Below are 24,557 nucleotides of genomic sequence, written 5' to 3'. Positions count from 1 at the left end.
CACAAATCTCGAAAGTTCTGTCAAAAAGCAAGAGCCATTTTGAGAACTGGGATGCAAATATGAGCTCTGTTTATCTAAAACAGCTTGGCAAAGACAGAAAATTCCTACAAGGTAAAGCGGGTAGAAGACAGTAACTAAAGCACTGTCATTTCTCATGTTTTTTACTGTATCCAGCATTCATTGCAACAGGGAACAAAAGCAAAAGCTACAAATTACCAATAAGGAGAGCCTGCTAATGGAGAGAATGGAGAAATTTCATTAGCATTTAAGAGAAAAGATTTTTATGACCTAGTGCTGCTTTCCATTATGACTCACGTTAAAAAAAAAAAAAAAGGAAAAAGAAAAACAGAAAAAACACTAGACTAATAGTTAATTTACATGTGTAAGTGCCTGAGACTCTGTCAGCCACTGATTGGTACAGTTCCACGTAATGAATGACAAACATAAGCATGTATTATCAGCAATTAGTATTAGCACAAAAATAAGAGCCTAATTTTTATTAGAGGCTTTTAATAGCATGCAGGTTAGTAAAAACTCCCTAAGTTGTAGTTTGCTTTAAGTCCAAGTGGTACCAATGGCACATAAAGACCAACACTGTATGATCATTCAGCTTACCAAGAAGTAGGGATTCCGTTTTCATTATCAACACTCACTAACATAGGTTACAGTCACACACCAAAGTTAGAGCTTCTAATTACCTGTGCATAGTTATCTGATCACTAAACAATAACTAGTCTTTTTTATTGGCCAAACTCTGTGTTCTGAAACATCAAAATTGTAATTAGGAATGGCTTAATTCTAGTGTTTTTCTTCAAAATGAGGACACATTTTTAGAATGGCTTAAGACTTCCATGATTAAAAAAAAGGCTTTGATATTTACAGTAAACTGTATGACAAAGATCAGTAAGAAGTAGCAATGCTTTAATAACCCAAGAGCCTGCAGCTCCGGCAAATGCTGATAAAACACCTGCTTCAGAATGGACAAACTCAGAAGCTGCTTAGTGCCAATCACTAAGGTCCTGGCTATCACACAGTATTTGCAGAAAGAAACATTTAAGACATAGTCATTATTTTTTTTAATATGACAATATTTTGGAACACACAAAATCACTTTTAAAAGTACTGAAATATTTTTGTACATCAATTAATCAACTCTCCACTTGTTCGACAGTTCTCCAGGCTTTGCAACAAGATTCACTTCATACTTCTATTTTGCTTTAGCCCACTGACAGAGGAATGTGCAACCTCAGCAATGCTTTTATCTTTTGAAGTTCTGCATTTGGTTTCCTCTAAAATACGAGCATTAATGTTACTTTGTGCTGTCCCTGTTACAGTATCACTCATCTGTGTGTCTGATCTTAAGAGAAATAAATAAATTCAGCTTATTCTCCTTTTTTTCCAAGAGGCATTTGAAAGCAACCTGAAGTGTTTCAAGCAAATCTCAATAGTTTTCTTATCATTCCTTCACACACAAGTATTTCGTCAAAGTAGAACAGACCCAACTTGACATTCCATCTGTCAAAACAGACAGTAGCTTTGTTTGCAAGACAGAGCAGTGTATGTTCTGAGTCTCCAGCTCTTTCCAGTTTCATTTTAATCCAGCAGTTCTTCAAATACGGGTGAATCAGATCACAGTGAAATCTAGCCATTATCTCCACTGGGGAAAGGAGCTGCAAACATCTTGAATTAGAGATGGCTCTTTATTATCAATGTTAATTGTGTCACCACATGAGCTGCTCTGCCAGTCACTGCGCTACTTTACAACTATTTAAGCAGAAGGTTTCTTATCCCAAATTCAGTGCCTTCTACAGAATTTCTGAAAGCTGGGACTCCTCTTCAGTAGGCAAAGTCTGTGTAATGGTTCCATGCTCAGAAAATCAGTCAAGAAATACAGCTATTCAGAAATCTGTGAATTTAGAACATTTGTACATCCAGAACAAGTAGATTTTTAAAATTCACACAAGAATGCAGTGTCTAGATACACACTTTAAAATATAATTCTTGTATTACTTTCCCAACTGTGACCCACCGACAAAAACACAGGTGATTTTTACAACTGAAGTGATTGATGTACCTCAAGCAAGTCAGCAGGGGGAGCAATCAATTTGGAAACAAAAACTACCAGAGTCTCTCCCCTTAAAATGTGGAAATATGACAGTCTGGAAACACAGCTAAACTAGGATATGAAAGGAATGGGCATCTATACAGAAAAGCAGGTATTTACACTAATACACGGTAGAGCAAAGATGTCTATTTGTACCATTTGAGCATTTAATGTCAAGACAATTAACACTTCTCTCCGTCCCCCCAACAACCTTCCCATTTCTTCATAGCATAAATACAACTCTCTCTGTATTTCAATTTTATACTGCAAGTTTCAGAAGCCTGGTATTCATGTTCACTAGAAAAAGCACAATTTAAATGATCAAACAGCAGCACTTGAATAAGTTCGCATGTTCACTTGCGCAAGCACACTCAAACAGAAAATATGAAAAAGGGTGTTGAAAAGCTATAGATAAAAAACCCACACGAAACAAACCACTAGATGTTAAAGCCATTTTAAAACTTGTACAGTACTGGGGGGTTTTTGATGATAGGAGAAGACCGACATTAAAACAAACAGGAGACATAGATAATGATCTCATCTGTGAATGAAGAACTTATAAAAGAATTCTTAGTATTTTCAAGAGGAAAGAAGGGCATGTTCATTAGACATCTACCTGCCTCCTACTTGGACTGGTATCAACAAATACCACGTACATTGACTGGAATACGCAAACATAACTCCCACTGCATATATGCCTTTAAGTATCTAGAAAGTATTCAAGACTATGATTTTTTTTTTTTTTTGAGAAAACCATGAGAATTTTAGTTAGAATTTATCTCCACTCTTAAACTCGGTTGCTATACATTTTACTGCAAACTGCCAAAGTTAAAGGCAAAGAACAAAACCACACCACAATCTGAAGGTTTTTAGTTAAAAAGGAGGCAATAAACTTTTGCATAATAATTTGAAACAGTTCTGAGAAAGTTTACATATTTTAGGGAAAGTATTCTACCAAAATATGTTTGATGCTCATAACTGAAAAACTCCCAACACATAATTAATCCACCACTTCTACAAAATTTTCAGAGGAAGCAAGATTTCAAAAGAATACTGTTTTCTTATCTTGTGCCTCAAGACAGAATTTGAAAACGTTCTATTGTCTTACACTCATTAGCATACTAAACAGAAATCAAAGTTTAACATGGGACAAAACACAATACAGTGCCTTTCTCATACTTGTTCGTGTACTTAGCTGCATAATTTGATAATCTATAATTTATCCTTGGTCATTGGTATAAATTAACAATCTCTAGCAGCAGATCAGGTTCTTTTAACATACTGAAATACTGCAGAATATATCTCAAATAGAACTTTCATTAAACATCTTCAAATGAGATTGTAATGACTCCACACATTCTGAAAACACAGAACAAAGGACTACCCCTTGTTTCAAAACACAAGAGTAACTTAAAACAAAAATACCTACTACTTTACAGCTACAAAAATCCCCTTCATGGGAGCTGGTCATAAACTAGTTATTTTCTCAGGTGCACAGGCTTGTAAAATAGTAGCTAGAAGATACAAATTGATCTATCCATTTTGGTAATGTATTAATTTAAGAGCATAATGCAGACAATTTACACTTAATAGAGGATTCTTTTACTACCAGTGACTTGAGAACTAACATAGATCTGTTCTTATCTTGCTTTGCATTTTCTCTCTGAATTAGAAATCTCAGCTGATTAGAGCTGCCCAATACCTCTAGTCTTCTCCTAAAAATTTTTACAAAGTAGTTCTACACTTAGATTTGTGACATGCTTGTAAAACAAAGCTCACAAGCTGTGTAAAACAAATGAATCAACCAAGTTAGCTTAGGCAAAGATCATTCTGAGTTTAATTTTCACATTTAATTCAACAAAAGTTTCTTAAAATGTTACTTACATTGATCTGATCTGGCATTGCCATACCAATGGCTCAAATACTCTTTCCTAGAGTTTAAGTTGAATTTGACATGTTGTTTCCATGTTCTTAATCACACTGAGACAATTCTGCCACATTATATGAACTACAGCAAAGACCAGGCATGCCAAGCAAGTGTCAGGTGACTACCCACCCAGGCACTGTACAGACTCAGTATAGGATGACGGTCCCTGCCCCAAAATACTCATGAGCCTCTCACCCAACTCTAATAACCCCTTGTATAACCAGTAACCAGACTGGTAAATGAAAGCACCATAAGGGGACTTACATTGCTGACTTGCATCTTACCTCCCAGGAAAAAAACAAACCAACAAACAAAAACCAACCATTTTCAAAACTGTAAAATGACTTATAATCTTCAACTTCTACAGTTCACTATTATCCAGTAATTCAAATACTGTAGTAGCAGTAACAATTGTCATACTTTTATGATGTTTCCCTTGAGGCCAAGGAGTAATCTCTGACTTCTTACCTGAAATTCATCAAAACATAAGAGAGCAGCCTCTTCGCTTATTTCCTCTGCTACTGGTGCAATTGGGTCGTACGATTTGGTCATAAATCCTGGCTTTCTTTTTGGCAAGCTCTGCTTAAGGCGATGTATTCCTCAGTTGATAAAACAGAAAAGAATAAATATTTCTTATTTCTTTTTTTAAGATAGGGAGAACAAAATTACTTAGCTACCAAATAAAAAGTAACCCAGTCCAGTAAAAACAAGAAATCTTCAAATTTAGTCCAATTTCAAGAGGACAAACAGTTTTCGACTACATTCAGGCAACTATTAAAAGCTCCCAGATTCTGTGATTTGTATTTTCTTGTTTAGAAATATGTAAAACAAATATCAGAGAACCCTTTAATGCTATGCACCTATTCTTTATCTTTTAAAAACTGATATAAATTAGTTTTATCTTGCTCCAATTCATGACCTTAGTTCCAGTTTTACTTTGTATTTTGGCATTTTCTGTCTTAATCCTCTCTCCGAGTATGAAAAACCCTTATGGTGTTTACAAAACAATGGCACAGCTCTTTGCACTGCATGCTCTGAAGGTATACTTAGAATGCATTTAGTTAAAAGAACTCACAACATAGCAACACAGTTTTTAAAATGCAAAGATGATACTGGCACAAAGTAAGATTGTTACATCCATACTTCACTGTCTTATGGATTGTATTTCATCTGACTATAAACAAACATTTGGAAAACAAAGATCCTGCAGTAAGAAGCTACTTTTGTTAAGATTAAGCACAACTGACAAGAAATGGAAACAGAAAATCTCAACAATGACCCAACAATGATAAAAAAGAAGGCACTAAAAGTGGCAGAAGTTTCTTACATTGATGAAAGCTACCCAATAAAAATGCAGCTGTCACAATACTTGTAAATTACTTTTTTTTTTAATATTTAGCATTATTTAACAATTTCACAGTATTTTAAGGTCATAGAATTTAGACAGAGAATTTAGAAACAGAAGCAAATTTATAATATCTAAACCGGTATCTCAATCAAAACAAAGTACCTTATTCATCTTGTCAGAAAATTTTCTGAAACTTAGGGTGAACTTCTTCCTATTATTTTTTCCTATAAATTACTGATAGAACCAGAAGAGTTCTCATTCTCCTTGGCATTTATACCCAATTCAGTTATTGCTTATTCAAAATGCAGACTGAATTTAACCTTTACTTAAAACCTTCAGTTTTAGCAACTGTCATCTTCAGATTGTATGTAAGCTAACTGGCAACTGGAAAACATTTAGTTAAGGATTTAATCCTAAATAGACAACCAAGTCTTATACAATTAGGTATACAGAATCTTTGATAAAAGATACTTGAGAAATAATATGCAATTAATATCTACTCTGGTAAGACACAACAATGCTAAAATCCTTTAATGTCTCTCCTATTTTTTACTTTTTTTGCTTAAATACTTAAAGTTACACTGATTAATATGAACATGAGAATGAGACAGACTGTTTTATAGATACCATATTTCATAAAATTCTTGTAAATACCTGTGTCTGCACTTACTCTGGTGTACATCTAGCATGAAGCCATGAAAATGGACTCTCTTCTTCCTTTCTACTTCTAAGTGAGAATAGAACATGTCCATCACCATTGTCTTTCCTGTGCCTTCATATAAAAACAAAAAAAACCACCAAACAGGTAGTTAATTTAAGAACAGTATGTACTGGTTACAATAATGACTGTTCATTAGCTTTGAACTAATGAAACTATACTCTTCTGCAGAATAAGTACAAGACCAGACTGCTTGTATCTTCTGTTCAAAAACTTGGAACAACATTGTTATTTTTCTGTTTTAAAATTTTGATCCATACAGAGATGGCCCAGAGGTTGCACAAATAACTCCATACGCATCCAGAAAACATCCTTAGTATTTCCTTTTGAGAAGCAAGTATGTTTCCATGCTGCATTGTTGCAATTAGAATATATAAATTCTGTCTGTGGCCCCCTCAATTGCCTCCCAAATTCTTAAACTGCATTCTTAAATATCAGCGAGTGGATAACACTGAAAAAAAACTACACGTGGTAACGTAGTCCAATCCAACAGCTTCCAGAATTCAGAGTGTAATTGTATTAAATAACATCGTAACATAGAAGAAAACTAATCCGGGAAAATTCATTAAAGCAGTAACACTACCTAAATATAAAGCTTTTAGACACTTCAGAATTTGAATAAACTTGCATTTAGAGAAAATTCCATTAGAATTGATGCAACTGAAACTTACCAACATCTCCATAGACGTAAAGACCTTTTGGGGGTTTGTTTTTTGCAAAGAGCTGCAAATCAAGAGAAAAATAATAAGTGTGAATATGGGGTAAAATAAAAGCAAGCACATTGCTGTGGCAAAGTAAGAAAATAGCTACACTTAACTACCAAAGTAGCACTAGCTAGTAAAGTGTAACCTTGAATAAATCGTTAGCTCAGAATTGGTAAGCAACCTTCATTCTATATTTGTGCAAATTCTACAAAAGAGGCCAAACACACATGCAGGGTTTGGGGTTTTTTTTTTTTTTCAGATCATTGTGAAAATATTCTCATCTCCAGTTCTAGCACACAAGGCTTTTTACCAGAACACATATAAAATGATTAAATGTTTCCCAATCCATCATTATTAAAACAAATCCTTTTCCTCATTAAGCCATTTGAACAAACAGTCCTAGGAAAAAGGATATAAAATTAAGCAGTATTGTAGTATTCAGATATATGCACTATATACCTATTAAAGCAGCTCTGCTTAAGATATAAACCATTAGGACTTAGAAAATCAGTATTGCAAAGCCAGTGAGCACTGTAGGTCCCCCTTCTCTCCACTTTGAATCTTAAATGCAGAATTATCTCTGGTTTAAATATGATTAGAATCAGTGGAGCCACAGCGAAAATATATACCTATATGCATATGCATGTGTGTATATATGTATATATGAAAGGTTATTTTCAAAGTATGTCTTTTATTAATCATTTTTTCAAGTGAGTTACGTTTATCTTGAACGAATACTGCTTCAGAATTTTTAATCTATTAATATTACTCATGACATATGTTATGACAACTGATGGTTTATTCTATTTTACTGAAACATGTATTTTAATGGAAAAATTTGAAATAACATCAAGACTTTAAATTTGAGAGAGTCCTCCCCTCCCCAGCATTGTGCATAGCCACTTCCGAGTATAATTTTAAAAAGAAACAGGTTCTGAAAAACTTGAAATCTTACGACTCTCATCAAACCCACGAAACTGAACTGACATCCACAAAACACCGCAGAAGAATATTTGGTTATTTTAAAGTGCTCCACTTTCAGAGTTCTATGAACTGAGCCAAAACACAGGAAAATTAAAATTGCAACCCTGTGGTCTCATTTGGAGCTGGGTAATTGCTAAACAACTTGAATCTAAAGCACTTTTCAAAATACAGTGCCATGTTAAAAAAATGGGGGAGTCAGTAGCAAAACACTAATTAAATATGAAAGGAAATATATGACCAAAAGGTAGAAGGATAATGTCTCAGGTCTATAGTACCAGTTTATTCAGAAAATATGCAAGCATAGCTCTTATATAAGACCCACTTATAGATTTAATTTAGAGCTGTATTAATAGGATAATCAAAAATTTGTATCATCAATCTGTGGCTGAACAGGGTTTCAGATGTTCTGAAACAGTTCCATTAATAGACAAGGCTGCAACTATTTGCTAGTGCTTTGAAAGCACTGCAAGACAATTTAATTGACGAACATTTTTCAGTGTGTACTTTTTAAGAGCTTGCACTCATTAAAATTACTGATGCTCCAAGTTACACAGTGAAGAAAGGAGAAACGGAAACAAAATCCAAACAAGAGAGGATTTCTTTATTTTTAATTTCAGATTAACCAGATAAAAGACTATCACATTAAATTTATTACATAAAATGGCTGTATTAATGTGATTTTCAGTTTTACAAGGAATGACACAAAGCTAGAAAAACAAATCAGTGTTTGCAGTACTGCTTTACCTGTCTTTGTCAAGGTTATATAACCAGAACAAGTAGTAATGCCTACATTTTTATACGTTTTTTTCATTGCAAAGTGTTTATTAATTACATTTAACCATCTTGAAGTTCGTCTTTTTAGGCGTATTTTGTTCTCACTCCAATACTTACCATTTCTAGAAAACACATTACAGAAAAAGGTTTTGGCTAAAGGAAACAAATATAATGGATTAGGCTCCATAAAAGTCTAAATCAACTGCTGGTTGATCTAAAAAATTGAATTTGTTTTTTTGTGAAGACAGTGGCTTTTGGGTGATATCTAATTGCTAAAAAAAAAAAATGGATAGATACTGTGGCAGACCCAAACATATTTGCCGAAGCTAATCACCTCTAAAAGCAAATCAAATGCCAGAATAATTGCTCAAAGAAGATAAAAATTTAAGTAGTTTATAGGAAATATTTTACGTATACTTCTACCAGAAGTGACACTATTGACAATTTTAGGTTACTCACTTCCTCAATCTGGTCAGGTATTGTATAACACTAAGAATTTTTTTTTTTCTATTCTTGGGTTGCGTTTTTTTAATATATGTTTTATTTTTAAAAAGTAAACTTCATCAATAGACTTTTAATACTGAAACTCAGACATCCTACTGGTCTCAAGCTATTCTGCATGATCATAAAATGGATTATTTTTTTTTTTTTTAAATTATTCTCATGCATCTTCTGAAGCCTGGAAGTTGCGTAAGAAAAAGAGCAACTTCCAACAGGATTTCTGATAAAATCCCCTCAGTGGTGTTGGTTCAACTTAGAGCACAGCAAGCAGTCAAGAAAGTCGGTGGTATGTGGGGGCGAAAAAGCAGAAGAGTAATCTTGGTTCTATTGAAACACACTCCAAAAGGAGGAGGGGGGAGATCTAATGCAGAAGATCCTCCAGTCACCCTAAAATAAGGACAGTCTTGTTTATTTCAGGGAGAGAAGAGAGAAAAGTAGGAGATGTAGAAAGACAAACTGAATAAATGACCTTCTCCTTGCTCCTCACTTCCATATTATCCTGAGGCAATTTGGGTTCTCGGTATAATAATGTTCAATTGGTTGACAATAAATTTGCTTTTGCAACAATGCAACAAAACGTTTAAGGATGTTAAAGCTAATATTTAAAATGCACAAAACCAAAGATATTAAACAGATGCACAAAATTTGAGTTTGAAGGGGAGAATTTTGAAATCCTTAGATGTATGTTTTGAATGTTCACCACATCCTTTCAAACATCACCACAAATGTATCAAATCCCTTGAGTCCTCCAAGTTTCTTAATTCCCATCACATTCTTTGCAATAACTTAAGAAAACATAACTTAAGTGCTTCACCAAGTTTCATCATCATCAGGACATGATATAGCAGGAGCCTTCTTTCCATTTATAGATCGCTTGACTTAGACCTTCCTTTGAAAATCATTCATCTGCTGAAATATTTACAATTCCACAAGAGGACACACACATTAGTGCCCCCACATTAACTGAATTGTCTCCTCTACTACCAAAATCTTTTACACATTTCTGTTTCAAAACTGCATGGCTTGCTCTGATTCTATTGCATCCCGTTTTTCTTTTTTGTTTAAACTTCACTTTTCATCAATCAACATCCTACCTCATCTAAGGAATTATATTGGTCAAAACATCTCCCTCATTCTGACAACTTTCTACTCTTTCTTAATTAGCTTTAATAATGTGCGATGTCCTCCCACCTTCTCCCATGCTTCCCACCTCAGACACCAGAAGCAAGTAACTCATTTCCTGGGAATATTTACACTCTGATTTGAAAAACTTTTAAGTGAAAATGCATGACAGTACTAAAGTAGTTAATTAAAATATGCAAAATTCAAGAGACAAGTCTTCAAACAGCAGATTTTTTTTTTTTTTTGACACTAACAAAACTGCCTCTTTCTCCTACACTTACAGGCCTCCTTTTTGGTTGTTGTTGTAGCTGTAGACATTTTCAAGGCCTTGAATGGTGTTTACTATTGTTCATACCTCTTTTCAAAACATGACCTCACTTATAATTGAGCTTATTTCAAGTCATTAGTACAGCAACTCAACAGCTCTTAAGATGTCCCAATCCATATTATTTTGAAAAGCTAGAGATCTCAAATGTCTATGCAAACCCTTATGGCCTTGAACTTCAATTCAGAGGATCTCAAAATATCTCAGCATACAAGGCCATGCTTTCACCAAGTTGAAGATCAAAGTCATTGTTCAAATTTGAGTAATAATTTTGAAAAACAGAAGCCTACTTGGTTTTCAGCAAGACTAACTGGTTTTTCCCCCTCAAATTTATCCTATGCTGATGCTGCAGAAAACCTACATCATAAAAAAACAGAGCTTTATTACCATAAAGGAAATGGCTAATGTCATGTACTCCTCCCCCCACCGACTACTGATTTCAAAAAGCTTTGGCCTGTGAGGTAATGCAAGTCTCCTGGATAAACACTGAAATGCTTCTATTGTATCTGATATAAATATTTGTTCCCTAATCATACTTTCACCATATTTTTAGTGAATAAAACTATTTAGATAACAAGTGACAAATGAAGAACAAAACTAAAACCAAAGCAAACCATTCTTGTAATGGCTCAGAAGTGGAAGAAGTTTCTATTTCTGGAATAACTTATTCTAGAAAAGGCTTCTGAAATTCTTTCACAGAAGAGATCATGCAATAAAATAAGGAATATCAGACTACAGAAGAGGCTGACAGAGAAAGGCTTCTCTCTCTCTCTCTCTTTTCCCTTTTCTTCACTGCAACCTCTCAACCATGTTCTCTTGAATGACAGAGCCAGGAAAAATGAGCATGCTTGAAATGCCAAGTACCACTATTTTTTATTTCTAAAACCTGACAGTAGATTCTTTTCAAAGCAGGAAATTTCATACTAAAAAGTAGGTTAGTCAAGCTGCTAGAAACCTCCTGAAAAAGCAAAAAGTCAATCTACAAACTACTATGTGCAACTAATTAAAGTGCTTGACTTACTTCCAAAAGTCCTTAAGTAATTTAAAATACATCCGTTTCATTTACATCTATTAAAACTCATTAAATATAAAACGTTAAGCAAAACCAATGCTAATCGTTTATCATAAAAACTTAACATCTATAGCATAAGGTTTATCTTTCACTTCCTAGCGTATTCCAAGTTACAAAGTACCAGGCCTTCATGGGAGGAGAGTGCCAATGAGCTATCCATGAATACAGGCTTCACCTGCACCCTACAGCAGTATTACTTCCTGGAGATGCCTTCTACTAGTTATGTGAACTGCTGCCACTCATAAGCCTACACAAATCCCATTAAACCCAGGCCATTCCAGAGAGCAGTACTCACCACCTCTTCTTGGCACTAAAAGACTTAGTTCTACTCTTCAAAACTGAACCAACTCTGCAACAGCATCCCTACCCTGAAAGTCCATCATAGAAAAACACGTATTTCGCTTACTTCAAAAACTCCTTGACAGATGTAGACATATGACAAGCATATGGTGCCACTGTCTACAGCTGGTACAGTGCTTGATGACTATGATTTTACCAACTACCTATTCACACATGTGACTTATTCTGGGGAAAACCTTCATTAAGGAGGTTGATTACAACTTTGCCAAAGCAAAATCTGGCCTGCACTAGAATTTAAACCATACTTTATTTGGTGTCATTTTATCTCAAAAGGAGGTCTGTTTGAACTGGTGAATAACTTCCTCAAAGATAGCTGAAGAACAACAAAGTTGCTGTGACATCTTCTCCATCATGAATCATGATTTAATTACACTAGCTAGCAGGCTTTAACAGATTTACACAAAACTCACTGCTCTTCCCCTTTTCTGGGGTTTCGATGTATGGTACAGCACTATAGTGCTCAACCTGGTTATCGATCTTCTTAAGATTTCCACAGAGATATCAAGCTTTAGAAGAAAAACCTTAAACTGCAACAACACATGGCAATAGCAAGTAGTTCTACATCTGCTTGTCACTGACTGTGGCATTAGTCCCCAGGTATCGGTGAGCCATGCAGCAGTTTTTAAAAGCTGGATTAAAATTAAAGCATGGAATTGAAGCGATGTTAAATGAAAAGGAGTATTGCTTTACAGGAACTAGTGAAAACCACATTCTCAACCCAAAAAATGGCATTTGACTTTTTCCTTTTAAGGAAGAGTCAGTCAGTCTGGCTTTACTGCGATTAGCTCTGTTATACAGGGACAAAGTAGCATCACAATTTCCTAAATAGAATAAGATTGGTATTTGTTCTCTGCAATAGAGACTTTCTTCCCTATTCATGCTTCACAATCAAAGAAACAGTAAATAGCAAATTGACATAATGCTCGATCTACAAAGCCATTACAAAACACCTGCTCTAACAACTATAATGACTCAGGGCACTCCAGTTAACACAAGTCAGCTCTCAAAACTATTCTCAAAGGCAGCACTTTTAGAACAGAATATCCAAAACAGCTTACCAGAAAAGATCAAAATGCTTTAGTCTACTGATCCTCAGGTTTGACAGTAAGATGAACGCCTTCATCATAACATCTTTTCTAAAGAATGAAAATGAATAAAAGTCTAGCAGTATATCCAAAAGATAATGCAGGAGCAAGCCAGATAACTGGCTTCCTTTTGAGTGACCTTCTCTTTTACAGTCCAGGTACAGTGTCTAAAGACAACTTTGAGACAGGCGATTTAAAAGAGCCCAACACCAAAGCTTAAAACGAAGCCCAGACTGATGAAAAAAAAACCTCAAACTTTTCACATCCACCATCCTCAAGATACAAAACTCTGGCCTGCAAGACTACCCTTACAGAGGTAGTTTGGCAAGCTGAATCCAGCCTGATCTCCTTACACTTACACAAAAACAGTTCTCATTCAGGCACGCTGCCATATTGCTTTGGAGACCAAAGATAAGCAATAATCATTTTTGAAAGAGGAAATTTCTATTTTTTATTTGGTATTTTCCCAAATTGAATCAGGAGGCTGGTTTAGACTCAAGAGTTAGCCTACAAAGGCATCAAGACAACATGGATCCACAGGCACACACCCACATACAATACAAATAAGTGTTTTAAATTACCATAAACATACAGTTTTCAGACTATAGCTATATTTTTTTTACACTGGTTTTGTGGTTTTAAACATTTTAATTAAAGAAAACCTGAAAGTAAAAAGGTAAGTAATGTGATGATCTGACCCACCAGCCAGAGCAGGCAAAAATATACCCCAAACCATTGTTTGGCTCCAATTCCCACATCAGAGTTAGAATCATTGAATGCTTTAGGTTGGCAGGGACTTCAGGGGATCGTGCAGCCAAACCCCATTTTTAAAGCTGGGTCATAGAATATCTCAAGTTGGAAGGAACCCATAAGGATGATCAGGTCAAATGCTTCTAGAAGAGAACTTCCAAAGACACTCTTGTTGCCCTCTAGGAGCAGTCTTGCCTTAGCACCTCACTTCCTGTACTTCACCACTCTTATGTTTTTCCTTTCGGAGTGCCTGACTTCTGCTCCATGGAATTATTTCACATTCAGGTTTCTTCACACTGTATCTCAATAAAAAAAGAACTCCTTCCTAGGTGTTTAGCATGCTTCCTTTCATGAGGAGGCAGGAAGACATTTATGGCATTTCCAGTCAAGCATATGATTAGCAAATACATGATCTCCAGCTACATATATGAATTTAAAGCATTCAAGGGATGTTGGAGGCAGTCTGTTAGGCAAGCATGTGTCCTAATGCTCTGCACCCAGCTACACTTGCCTATTTGAAACAGGCACATTTATAGGTATAACACAGGCCATTTACAGGTGTTATACTTGTTCCCATACCAGCATTCTCTTCTCTACTTTCTTCATGCCTTGAAGCTAATACACATCTCAAGAGCCTTAGAGCGGTAACTTGTCATTTGGTGCCTTTAGTAGAGGACAGCATGTCATTTAGAAGCATTTGAGCCCTGTAGACTTTGGCTCCCCTGATCTCGTGCTACATCATTTAAGCTTGTAACACAATCAAATTTTGTGCTAGGTAATAGGAGAATCTGGGGTTGTAATGGGGAGTATATGGTTAGGTAAAAAGCTCAGTACAGTTAGAAAGGCTGACATGGAGCTTTACTAGCAAGGTCTGCAGCTGATGGCATACCTTGACTGTAAACGAGAAAGTTACTTCTGACCAGAAAAAAACCAACCAACCAAACAAACAAAAAAACCAACACAACAACAAACAAAACTAGAAGCAGTGCAAGAGAAAGACAAGGAAAAAGAAAAATACTCAGTGGCTGGCTGGAAAGAGCGGTGACAGCTTTCAGACATCCTCCTCTTAGGGGTAGGGAGGTGTCTCTCCAGTGCAGGCAGGGAAAGTGAAGATGATGGTGGCAATGAATATTTTGCCATGCTTTTTTCCCAGCACTATACTTTTATCAGACTCAAATGCCCTCTTCTTGTTGTTTCCGCTCACCATGTTTATGACTATTTGAGCTGCCTGGAGTATGTTAATCAGGTGTAAATGAAGCATATTCACTGGTTGTTCAGTTTCTGTGCAAATCTATGATTGCCTAATATTTACCAAGTAATTAAAGGTCTTGTCTACTTTGCTGGGCGCTATGTTTGGCTTTCTGGGAATATAAACTCAAATCTGCAAAACAAGAGGCAAGGAAAGCTGAGGGGGGATTCTCACACCAGTTCTAGTTGCTTCCCATGAGAATCCACCATAACAATGATATCAAGATTTGCAGGTGCAAGGCCACAAGATCAACAATCTGAAAATAACAGCATGAGAACAAGACATGAAAAATACTGCCACAGAGGCTCTGGAAAACACTGCTTCAACAGCTTCAGGGAAAAGTGACAGAGCTGCAACAGCAGGCTCTTAGCATTACTAATGCCAAGGTGCTATGGTTGCTAAGGCGCTGTGCAACACAGGTATGTCTGAATTTTTGTTAATACTTTGAAAAGGAGCTGTAATGCCCCCCAAAACAGAACTGGGGTGCAGATCACACCTCTGCCCTCTTTCCTTACCTCAGCTGGAGACTAACAACACTGGAAAGAATGGACTTTTTTTTAAAAAAAGTCATGTCTGATCAATATTATGTTTTGCAAAGCTAAACTTTTAGCTTGGATTACATAGACTCTGATGACTAATTTCACTTATATTCATGGAAGATCTACTAGAAGAAACACCAATGTTCAGTATGTGTAACCCAAACACACGTGTCATACCAGTGCTTGAGAGTTAAAACCTGGTCTAGGCCCCTCTCTCCTATAGCCAAATGACATTTTGGGAAGACAGTGGACACAACCAAAATCAGATCAGATTTTCTTACAGAATTATTTCAGTAATATTTTATTTGGTCGCTTCTAGAGTACCCCTGGAATTTTACAAACCAAAAAAGAAAGAACAGAGATCCAAACACAAATAATGATCTGTAAATACCCAGCTGCAAAAATAACTCATGTTAATGATAAAAATTTATATATTTTTAAGCACATTCTTACAAGCAAATATAATTGCAAAAAAATATTTTTATCATTATAAACCTCACCTTTGAGAGAAGATTTTTTGAACTGATGCTGTAGCCTCTAAGGCTCTCATGCAACTTCTGCAGGTGCTGCACAACTCTTCTTTGTTGATCATCATTCCTCAGCTCTTCTTGCTTAATCAGAAAGTCGTAATGTTCTAAAGGTCCACTGCAAACCAATAAGGCTCTGGCATTAGCATCTGTAGGAGTACCAGGGACTGTCTTCTCATCTGCCTGAGCTGTGTATGCTGTAAAACGAAAAGCAGATTTTTAACAGAGAAGTTTTGAAAAGCATCCTCTTATGTTCATAAACACCACACTTTCTTAATAGTTTACACAAATACATATATACGTTACTTACCTATACAACCACTAGAGTATGTTACCCTGTCGTTTTTTATTAAATCAACTTCTAACTTTAGTAGTAAACACCTTTAGTAATATGTTTTGACTTTCAATTTTATTATTAAAAAACACACACACACTAAAAAGCCCAGCTGGAGAGAACTGGTAAGATTTGGATGAGCTGTTGCAAGGGAGTTTTGACTTTTTTTTTTTCCCCCCGCAAATTGGGTCAAAACCATTTAAAAATTCAATCAAAGTGCATTTCTCTGAATAGATTAATCCTTTGGAGAGAGTTGGGCTGAACTAGACAGAAAGAATTTAAAAGCCAGATAACAGGAGACCAAAATAGGAGTTTTGAAAGCAAGTTTAAAGAGGCAAGGATCACAATAAGCAAGGCAATAGCTGTGAAGCCTTGCAATGCCACAGACTGGTCTGCTGGCATTATCTTCTGCCTGGAAGAGACAAAGCTATGCCCAAGCAGGAATTCTGTTTAATTATATTTAAAAAAAAGTCAGAATTGCCGGGCATAAAATGAGATATAGCTAGGAAAGGAAAGAACATACATATTACAAAGAAGGCTTGCTAACTTGGTAAGATCAGAAATCTTAAATATGGAATATACTGAAAAGGTCTTTTAAATATCTTCTTTGCTTGTACTGTCATTTAAAAGGCTAAGTATAATCATGCGTAACATGTTTTGTAGCAATAGTAAAAGAAACAGATCTGAGTAGGAAAAATGCATATCATAGACTACATAGTTAGATATTTTTAACATGGTGAGATCTAAGTAATTTCATCACTAAATGCTTTAGGTAAGTTTCCTAAGCAAGACTATGGCCTCTAACAGCTTTCTTTGAGGCTTCATTGAAAGCAGGTGAGGTTCCAAAACACTAGGAAAATGAGACAATTTGTCTTTAGAAAGAAGTTCATAGTCAGTCAACACAACCTCAAAACACTCAAAAATACTGGAACTAGTATAAGCAGGTGGGGTTTGGGTTTTGTTTGTTTGTTTGCTTAATAAAGCACCTAACAAGATAACAACATAACAAATAAAAGGCAACACCAGCTCCTCAGGAACAGGGTGAGATCAACAAGTCTACCTCTCTGACCAGGTAACACGCTTGGTGGGCAGAGGAAAAATATCTTCATTGCAGTAACAGTTTTGTCATTGGGTCACATAGCATACTCATAAATAAAGCAGGAAAGTAAGTTGCAAATTAAATTACTTTTGAGCAGGTACAAAAACAGCTAGAAAAACTATATGTAATGAATAATTACTACAGTTAAACTAGGTGTATATTTGCAGTAGAGTTTCAGAGCAGGCTCAGAATGTCAGCTTGGTGCAATCCAGAATTTCCATTCACAACCTGCATATGACGAAATAAAGTACATGGACTGGGAACACGAGTAAGGAGAAGTCAGGAGGGGGCTGCACACACCCTGGGAGGCAAATCAATTCTGATAAAATGGACAAAGAATCTAATACTAATAGGATGGAATTCAACAGGGACAAAGTATGGTGCTTAGGGGAAATAAATAACTGAACTGAAGAGGGAGAATGACCAGCTAAAGAGCAGCTCTACAGAAAAGGATCTGGGGGCTACAACGGATCACAAACTGACAGTGAGACACCATCATAACACTATTGGAAGAAAAATGAAATAAAAAGCCGCAAGTACTCCAATGTATATATATGAGGGGCAATATAAGCACACATGAAAAAATCCCATTCTATTCAATATTGGTATAGTTTGCCCTGGAACACACTTTTCAATTTTTACATCCTATTTTATGACAGGTATGAACTAAATCAGAGAATAGAAGATGATTTAAAGGACTGTTTGTCAAACCATGGGTCACAACCCACAGAGAAGTTGTAACAGGCACATGAAAAGTTTTAAATTCTTATAAGAAGCATAAAATGAATATAGTTATAAAAGAGGATAAAACTGAACAATTAGATCAAATTATGTTTATTTATTGCAAGTAACACCTTAGTTTCCCAAAGCAAGGCAGTCACCGTTTACATCTGCAGCCAATAATTACACCAAATTCTCCTGCCCTGAAGGAATTCAGTTACTGCTATGAATTAAAAGTAATTAGCTCATCACTAAAGAGATCACATAAAGAGAGTCAAGTTCAAAGTCTGTTATTGCAAAAATTTGAGTAAAATCTTTAGAGAAGAATAAAGAAAAGCACACAGCTATCTCCAGATACACACAGGGTACTCAGAAAAGGAATTAAACCATATTTATACAGTTACCTTAATAACTGTAATTAAGGCAGTGAAATCAATTAATAGTCTAGAAGTTGTAAACTTTAATTGATGGGAGTGAATTTTAAAAATAAGTTTGACAAAAATCTGTCAGGAACAGGTCAGCAATAGCCGACCCACCTCCAAAGGGAAGAGGAAAAGGCAAAGTTTTTTCATCTTGTTTTCAACCATTTCACTTCCACATAAAGTCAACCTCAGACCTGTGATCTGTACCTCAAAACTATCTGTGCCTTCACAACACGTAGAGCTTGATGGCTCCAAGATCTCCAATGTGAGGGACAGCCAGTGCCCATTATACCTACAAAGCCACCAGTTCCTACTGCTTACCCCAAGATTGGAAAAAATAAAAGGTGATTTAGGAATAAGAAAGGGTTTGTGGCTCATGACTTTCCTGGCCATGGACAAAGCACACCAGTAGGACTGCTCCGAAGCACGTTTTTTGTCTCAGATTACAGGTACCTACACATGGGAGTGGAAGAAAATACATCATCACTAACACATGGCAGAGATGGAGAGTATGCACAAGTGATGACAGAGGGTGTCATGGGACAAATTACTTACTGTTCTCCTAAAATAATATTGAACACTGGGATTTAAGTATGATGGGAGTACACTATAATACACTACCCGGAGACACCCAGTAACTGGTAAGTGATAAACTCAAAACTTGTACCTGCAAAGCAATGGCATAAGCTCTTAAAAAGCGTGTAGGGGTTTTAGAGGTAAGTCAACAGAAGACAGATATTCAAGTGATAAACTGTCCTAAGAGACAGAAAAAATTGGAGTCTTCCATTCCAACCCATGTTTTGTGGGATAGATTGAAAAATCATTCACATAATCATTCACACAACTATGCTTCCATAGTAATCTATTCCTGAGCTGATGAGGAAAATGAAACTTCAGAAATTTTAATACATAGCAGAGGAATACCAGGCAACTATCTTCCATAATTTTACATCAAGGAAACTACTGTTAGAGTAGGAAACACCTATGATTCAGAGCATTAATCACAGTCCTACAGCCTTCTCCTCCATAATGCAAAGGATGGGTTTTCATTTATCTCTTCCTGTTTCATTATCTAATCTTTGTATTACATAAACTGTTACTCAATTTTTATTAGCTCCCTTCTGAAATCTTTGTCACACACAGAAAAAGCACCTTCAATCTCTATGTAGCGTTCCAAATGTAACTATAGAAAAGGGCAGTGTCAATTCATTATTCACGTAGTTTTACACTAAACAGTGTAAAACTACAGACATGAGTTTATGCATAACCTATCTTTTCTGCCTCCAGCATGCAGGTCAGTGTTGGATGTTACCACATTTAGCCTGACATTCCACGCTTCTTTAAGAGTTGCCACCAGGTTGCAACTTTTTACTAAATCTTGTTCCTAAAACATACATATTTAAGTGCAATCTCACTTTATTTCAGGACATAAAATTAGCTGCTTGCATTTGCCTTTCTGCTTGCCTACCCAAGGATCACAGAACAAGCTGCAGTGAAGACCTAGTGACACGCACAAAAAAGTCCTCCCTTGGAGAAATCCAAGGGGAAAAACTCATCAAAGCCAAAAAAACTTAATGTATAAATGGCTGATGAAAATGTCAATCTGAAATTATAAAAATTTCCTTTAAAGTGGGGAACTTAAGACACCTTCAGTAAACTAGCATTAATTTACCACTGCAAAAACAGGTGCCTACATAAAAATATAAGAAGTGTTATCTCCAGGGACCTTCTGCTCTGGAAAAGACCAACAAATTGAAAAACTAATCATTATTTTATCAAGTTTTCCTACTGCCACTTAGAACTGATGTCTGGGATGACACAGGAAAAAGGCATGCGAGTTTCAATGACACCACTTTTGAAAGCAACAGTCAGAGCTGAGGCACGCATGAGACTTATGTAAGAAGACAATCTGAAATGGAAGCTGGGTTGTGATCTTGACAACAGCCAGGAGGTTGAGAGCATGGAAGGGTAACTGAGATAAACATCACTCACCCTAATAATCCTTCTTTTTTCCCTAAGTAGTTGGAATTCACTATGTAAGGTTTTCAACTATGACATCTAAAATCTGTCAGAAGATAATTACCATGACAAAAATCCTAGCAGGTCCTTGTCTCCCCCATATTTCAGGGCCTAGGAAAAGAACCTGGGCTTCCTTGACATGAATTTCACCTTTGCTATCTTTCCATGACTGCAGAAACTGACATCTTTGAATTTATAAATCTGTGAGTTTTCAAGTAAGGCAAAAAGATTGCATGTGAATTTAAGATTATTCACTTCTGGGAGAGAAAAAGTATTGTACTTCCACAGATTAATTCAGATTTGGTCTGCAAGATCTCTTACTGCCCTTGAACTAAACATCTTTTAAACACATAATCAGAATTGTAGACTTTTAATGATATGAAAAAGAAAAACCATGACAGATAGATAATATCCAGCTAAAGAAGCAAAGATCAAGCAAATGGAACTGAACTCCTTTTATTGCAAAAGGTAAGTCATGCTTCATATTACAATATTCACCTCACTAGAGGGTCACTCACATACTGTACATGTGAAAATGTGTATTATTAATTCTGGAAACAAAGTCAAAACAAGCATTCAGGAGACTGACAATGAAATAAAACACCCCACCTTTAATCCTTGTGCTGTATGTATGCTGCAAACCACTCCCTCATAGGAATGATTAGAAATAGTTTTCATTCATGGAGATTTAAGTCCGGAAGACAACACTGATCTTTCAAATTATAAGGGAAGATAAATTTATCTAGTTACCCCTAAAGTACACTCAAGAATTGTGCTCAATTACAGCATATTTTGAAGAAAATATATTCTGAAGACATAAGAGATGGAGAATTAACTATTTCCTATGACACTGCTGTAATGATTAATTACTGTTTGTCTTAAAAAATATTTCCAACTAAGTTCAAGAACTGCATCTAAACCAAACTCATGGAGGTTAAAACTGCGCCAAAGTTAACGACCCCAAAAATCACCAACTGCCACCTTTGCTGCAGTCACAATCAAGAAGCTGGAACAGCTTCTGCTAAACTAGCGTTAAGGCAACATACAGAAATCACATCAATTACTGCTCTGCAGACAGAATTCTGCCTTGAGAGCTTTTCACAAACACTGGAATTTGCCGGGGGGGGGTGGGGGGGGTGGTAGCAGAGGTGGGGAGGTTATAGAAAGCAACTTTTAAAAACTGTCCTGTTTTCAACAATCCAAGATGGAAGTTCAGAATATTAGTTTGGGTCACAATGAAGCCACAACAGAATGACTGTGAGGTTAGAGGGCACTTTTATCAACAGGCAGATGGTGGTATCAGAGACCTCACTAAATTCATAATTAAGCTGATAACAGAACTGCTGCAAAATCTTTCCTTCTTATATGATACCACAGTGATGGGGAAGGGCAACAGTACAGCTGTAGCTCCAAAGGTTATTTTCCTGCAGGAGAATGGGATTGAAGGTAGCAAAGGATCAGAAAAGACAATTTTTTTGCATGCTAGTACCTGCAGATAATAAAAATCAGGTTCTCTTTTCTCGTTTATTAAATATATGTACAAGTTTTGCAGAATCAGTCTCAAATAGGTAAATTGCCCCATGGTGTACAAGGATTTGGGTAAGTTCAGCACATGCGTCAACCTGCAGAAGAACGAAGACTTGGCATATAAGCTTCTCAGGAAAGAGATCATGTGTTGGTTATAAAGCAGAAAATACACTTATAGTCCTATAATAACACCAAACAATTGCTCCTTTCAAAATATTTTACAATGCTTAATGAGAAGAATGGCAGAGAAGGCCATCTGAAAAAAAATATTTACTTTCCAACGCTTAATAGAATGCTTAGAAAAGCAAAGTCCAACGAACCATACTAGAGGGGAGGGGGTGAAAGAGCTAAGTTATTGGCACAAATTGAAAATGTTAGGCCAATATTACATAAAACAAATGGGAAAAAAAAAAAAACCCACACCTGCTGAAATGAGCAGTTCAAATCAGAAGAGACAGTTTACAGCTAAGGTACAAGAACAAGAACTTGGCCTGTCCTCCCATCTTCATGACCTTAATGAATCACTGAACCCTGATTTAGCCTTCTTACAGTCCACTACGGGCAGTACATGAAGCAGTATTTAAGCTTCTAGAGAAACATATGAGTTGGAACTAAATTCTGCTTTTTTGCACACATGCCTGTGACATTATTCTGAAATAAGATTACTTGCACTATTTCCACACACACGCCATTTAACAATCTGACCTACAGATTAAAGTAGAAAAAGACAGAAAAGCTTACCGTTGAAATTTCAACTTTACGCAAATGCTATTTGTGAAGTCTTTTAATTAAGGGAAAAGGTACAAAAGTGTGAAAAGCAAATCACAAAAACAAAGAAAAGACTATAAACCAGTGACCATAAAAGCAAGATTATAAACTAATTCAATAATGGCTGCCCACCCCTGCAGATGTCCTCAAATAACATACGTAAGGACTACCATCCCTTTAACGTGGAAGCTGAAGAACTATTCCTAACACCACTGGATCTGCTCTGACAACTTTTTAAAAATGGTAATAGGTTGGTTATAAAAAGCAATCTACATAGATTTAGTGTGTTAGTCCAATATCAAATAAAACATACACAACTACAGCGCTTGTCTATTTTCCGTTGGAGCTATAAGTATTGTACAATCACAATGTAACATGTGCATGTGAACATCTGTCAATCATCCTAGATCTGCTGACTGACTCTCAGACCTCTGGGACCCACCTGACGTCAACTGAATCCTCACACTTCTGTCAGACTGACAGAGGATGAGTAGCTCTCACCAGACCTCTGCTTCTAACCTAAGCCTCAAGTCAACAAAACCTAGTTCCCCATAAATTTGTGTATTGTACGGCCTTTCAAAGCAAGGCTGCCAGATGGAGCTCAGCTGTCGCATACATCGGAGGATCCTTAAGGGAAAAAAGTCCCTCAGACATCCTAAAGCACAGTAGGAGCTCTGGCAGACGCTAGCGCGCTCGCCGCCACGCCGTGCGCTTAACGAGGCAGCGCACGGCAGCCCTGTGCGGCACCGTGAACTCGGGAAGCCACGGGGCCCCCTTCACGGATCCCCCGCCGCCAACCCCCGGCCGCGCCGCCCGGGGACGCGGGGCCCCTCCGGGGGGTGGGTCGGCCCAGGCGGGGGAACGCGAGGACACGGCCGGGACACGCCAGTGCGGCCGGGCCGGTGCGCGTCCCGCCGGCTGCCGCCTTCCTCGCACCGGCAGGCCCCGCTCCTCTCGGCCCGGCCCCTCCTCCGTCGGAGGGGAGACCGGCGGCGCGGCGACGAGGGACACGGCCACCCCACGGTGCCCTCCGTGCGCGGTGCCCCCATAGCCTGTCGCCCACCCTCCCTTCGCCCGACTGCGTGCAGGGCAAGGCAGGACAGGGCTCAGGGCCGGCGAGCCCCCTCCCGCGGCGGGACTGACCTCTCTGGAGGGCGACGACCCTTGCCGGTAGCAGGCGGGCGGCGCGCCGCGCCGAAGCGCGCAGCAGGCAGCGCGCAGTAACCAAGGGCGACACGGGAGCCGCCATCTTCCCGGCCCGGCCTCTGCAGCGGGGGCGCGGGGCGCGCTGGGAAATGGAGTCCCGCCGCCCCCCGGGGCAACGGCCGCCGTCCTGCGGGGCAGCCGGGCCTCGGCCGGTGCCGGGCGAGTCGTTCCAGCGGGGGTCCCCGGCTCCCCTCTCCCTCCCCTTGCCCCCCCACACCAAGCCGCAGGTGGTGGGGCAGCCCCGGGGGAGCCGGCCGCGCCCGCCCCAGGGCCGCGCTCCCCGCGCAGCCGCTGCGGCCGCCCGGCACAAACCGCCCTTCACAGACACGCCGAGTGTCACGCTGGTGCCGTTTATAGTCCCTTAGTGCCCTAT

The 24,557-nt window shown here is 37.7% G+C and overlaps 1 protein-coding gene across 1 annotated transcript in view; it reads right to left on the bottom strand.

The window, feature by feature from the left end:
- AFG1L (AFG1 like ATPase) overlaps positions 1 to 24,298 on the bottom strand; it is a 72,503-nt gene extending 48,205 nt beyond the window's left edge. Inside the window, exons 1-5 of the mRNA XM_074862235.1 lie at positions 24,122 to 24,298; positions 16,063 to 16,286; positions 6,769 to 6,820; positions 6,050 to 6,151; positions 4,500 to 4,630 (exon numbers count right to left, since the gene is read on the bottom strand). Coding sequence (XP_074718336.1) covers positions 4,500 to 4,630; positions 6,050 to 6,151; positions 6,769 to 6,820; positions 16,063 to 16,286; positions 24,122 to 24,227 — 615 coding nt within the window. The 5' untranslated portion in view covers positions 24,228 to 24,298. The remainder of the gene's footprint in view (positions 1 to 4,499; positions 4,631 to 6,049; positions 6,152 to 6,768; positions 6,821 to 16,062; positions 16,287 to 24,121) is intronic.
- Positions 24,299 to 24,557: the final 259 nt, after the last annotated feature.

This window comes from Strix uralensis, chromosome 3 (genome assembly GCF_047716275.1).
Source record: "Strix uralensis isolate ZFMK-TIS-50842 chromosome 3, bStrUra1, whole genome shotgun sequence".
In the NCBI taxonomy this organism is placed as follows: domain Eukaryota; kingdom Metazoa; phylum Chordata; class Aves; order Strigiformes; family Strigidae; genus Strix; species Strix uralensis.
Note: the sequence above shows the minus strand (reverse complement) of the source record. Positions and strands in the feature narration are given on the sequence as shown.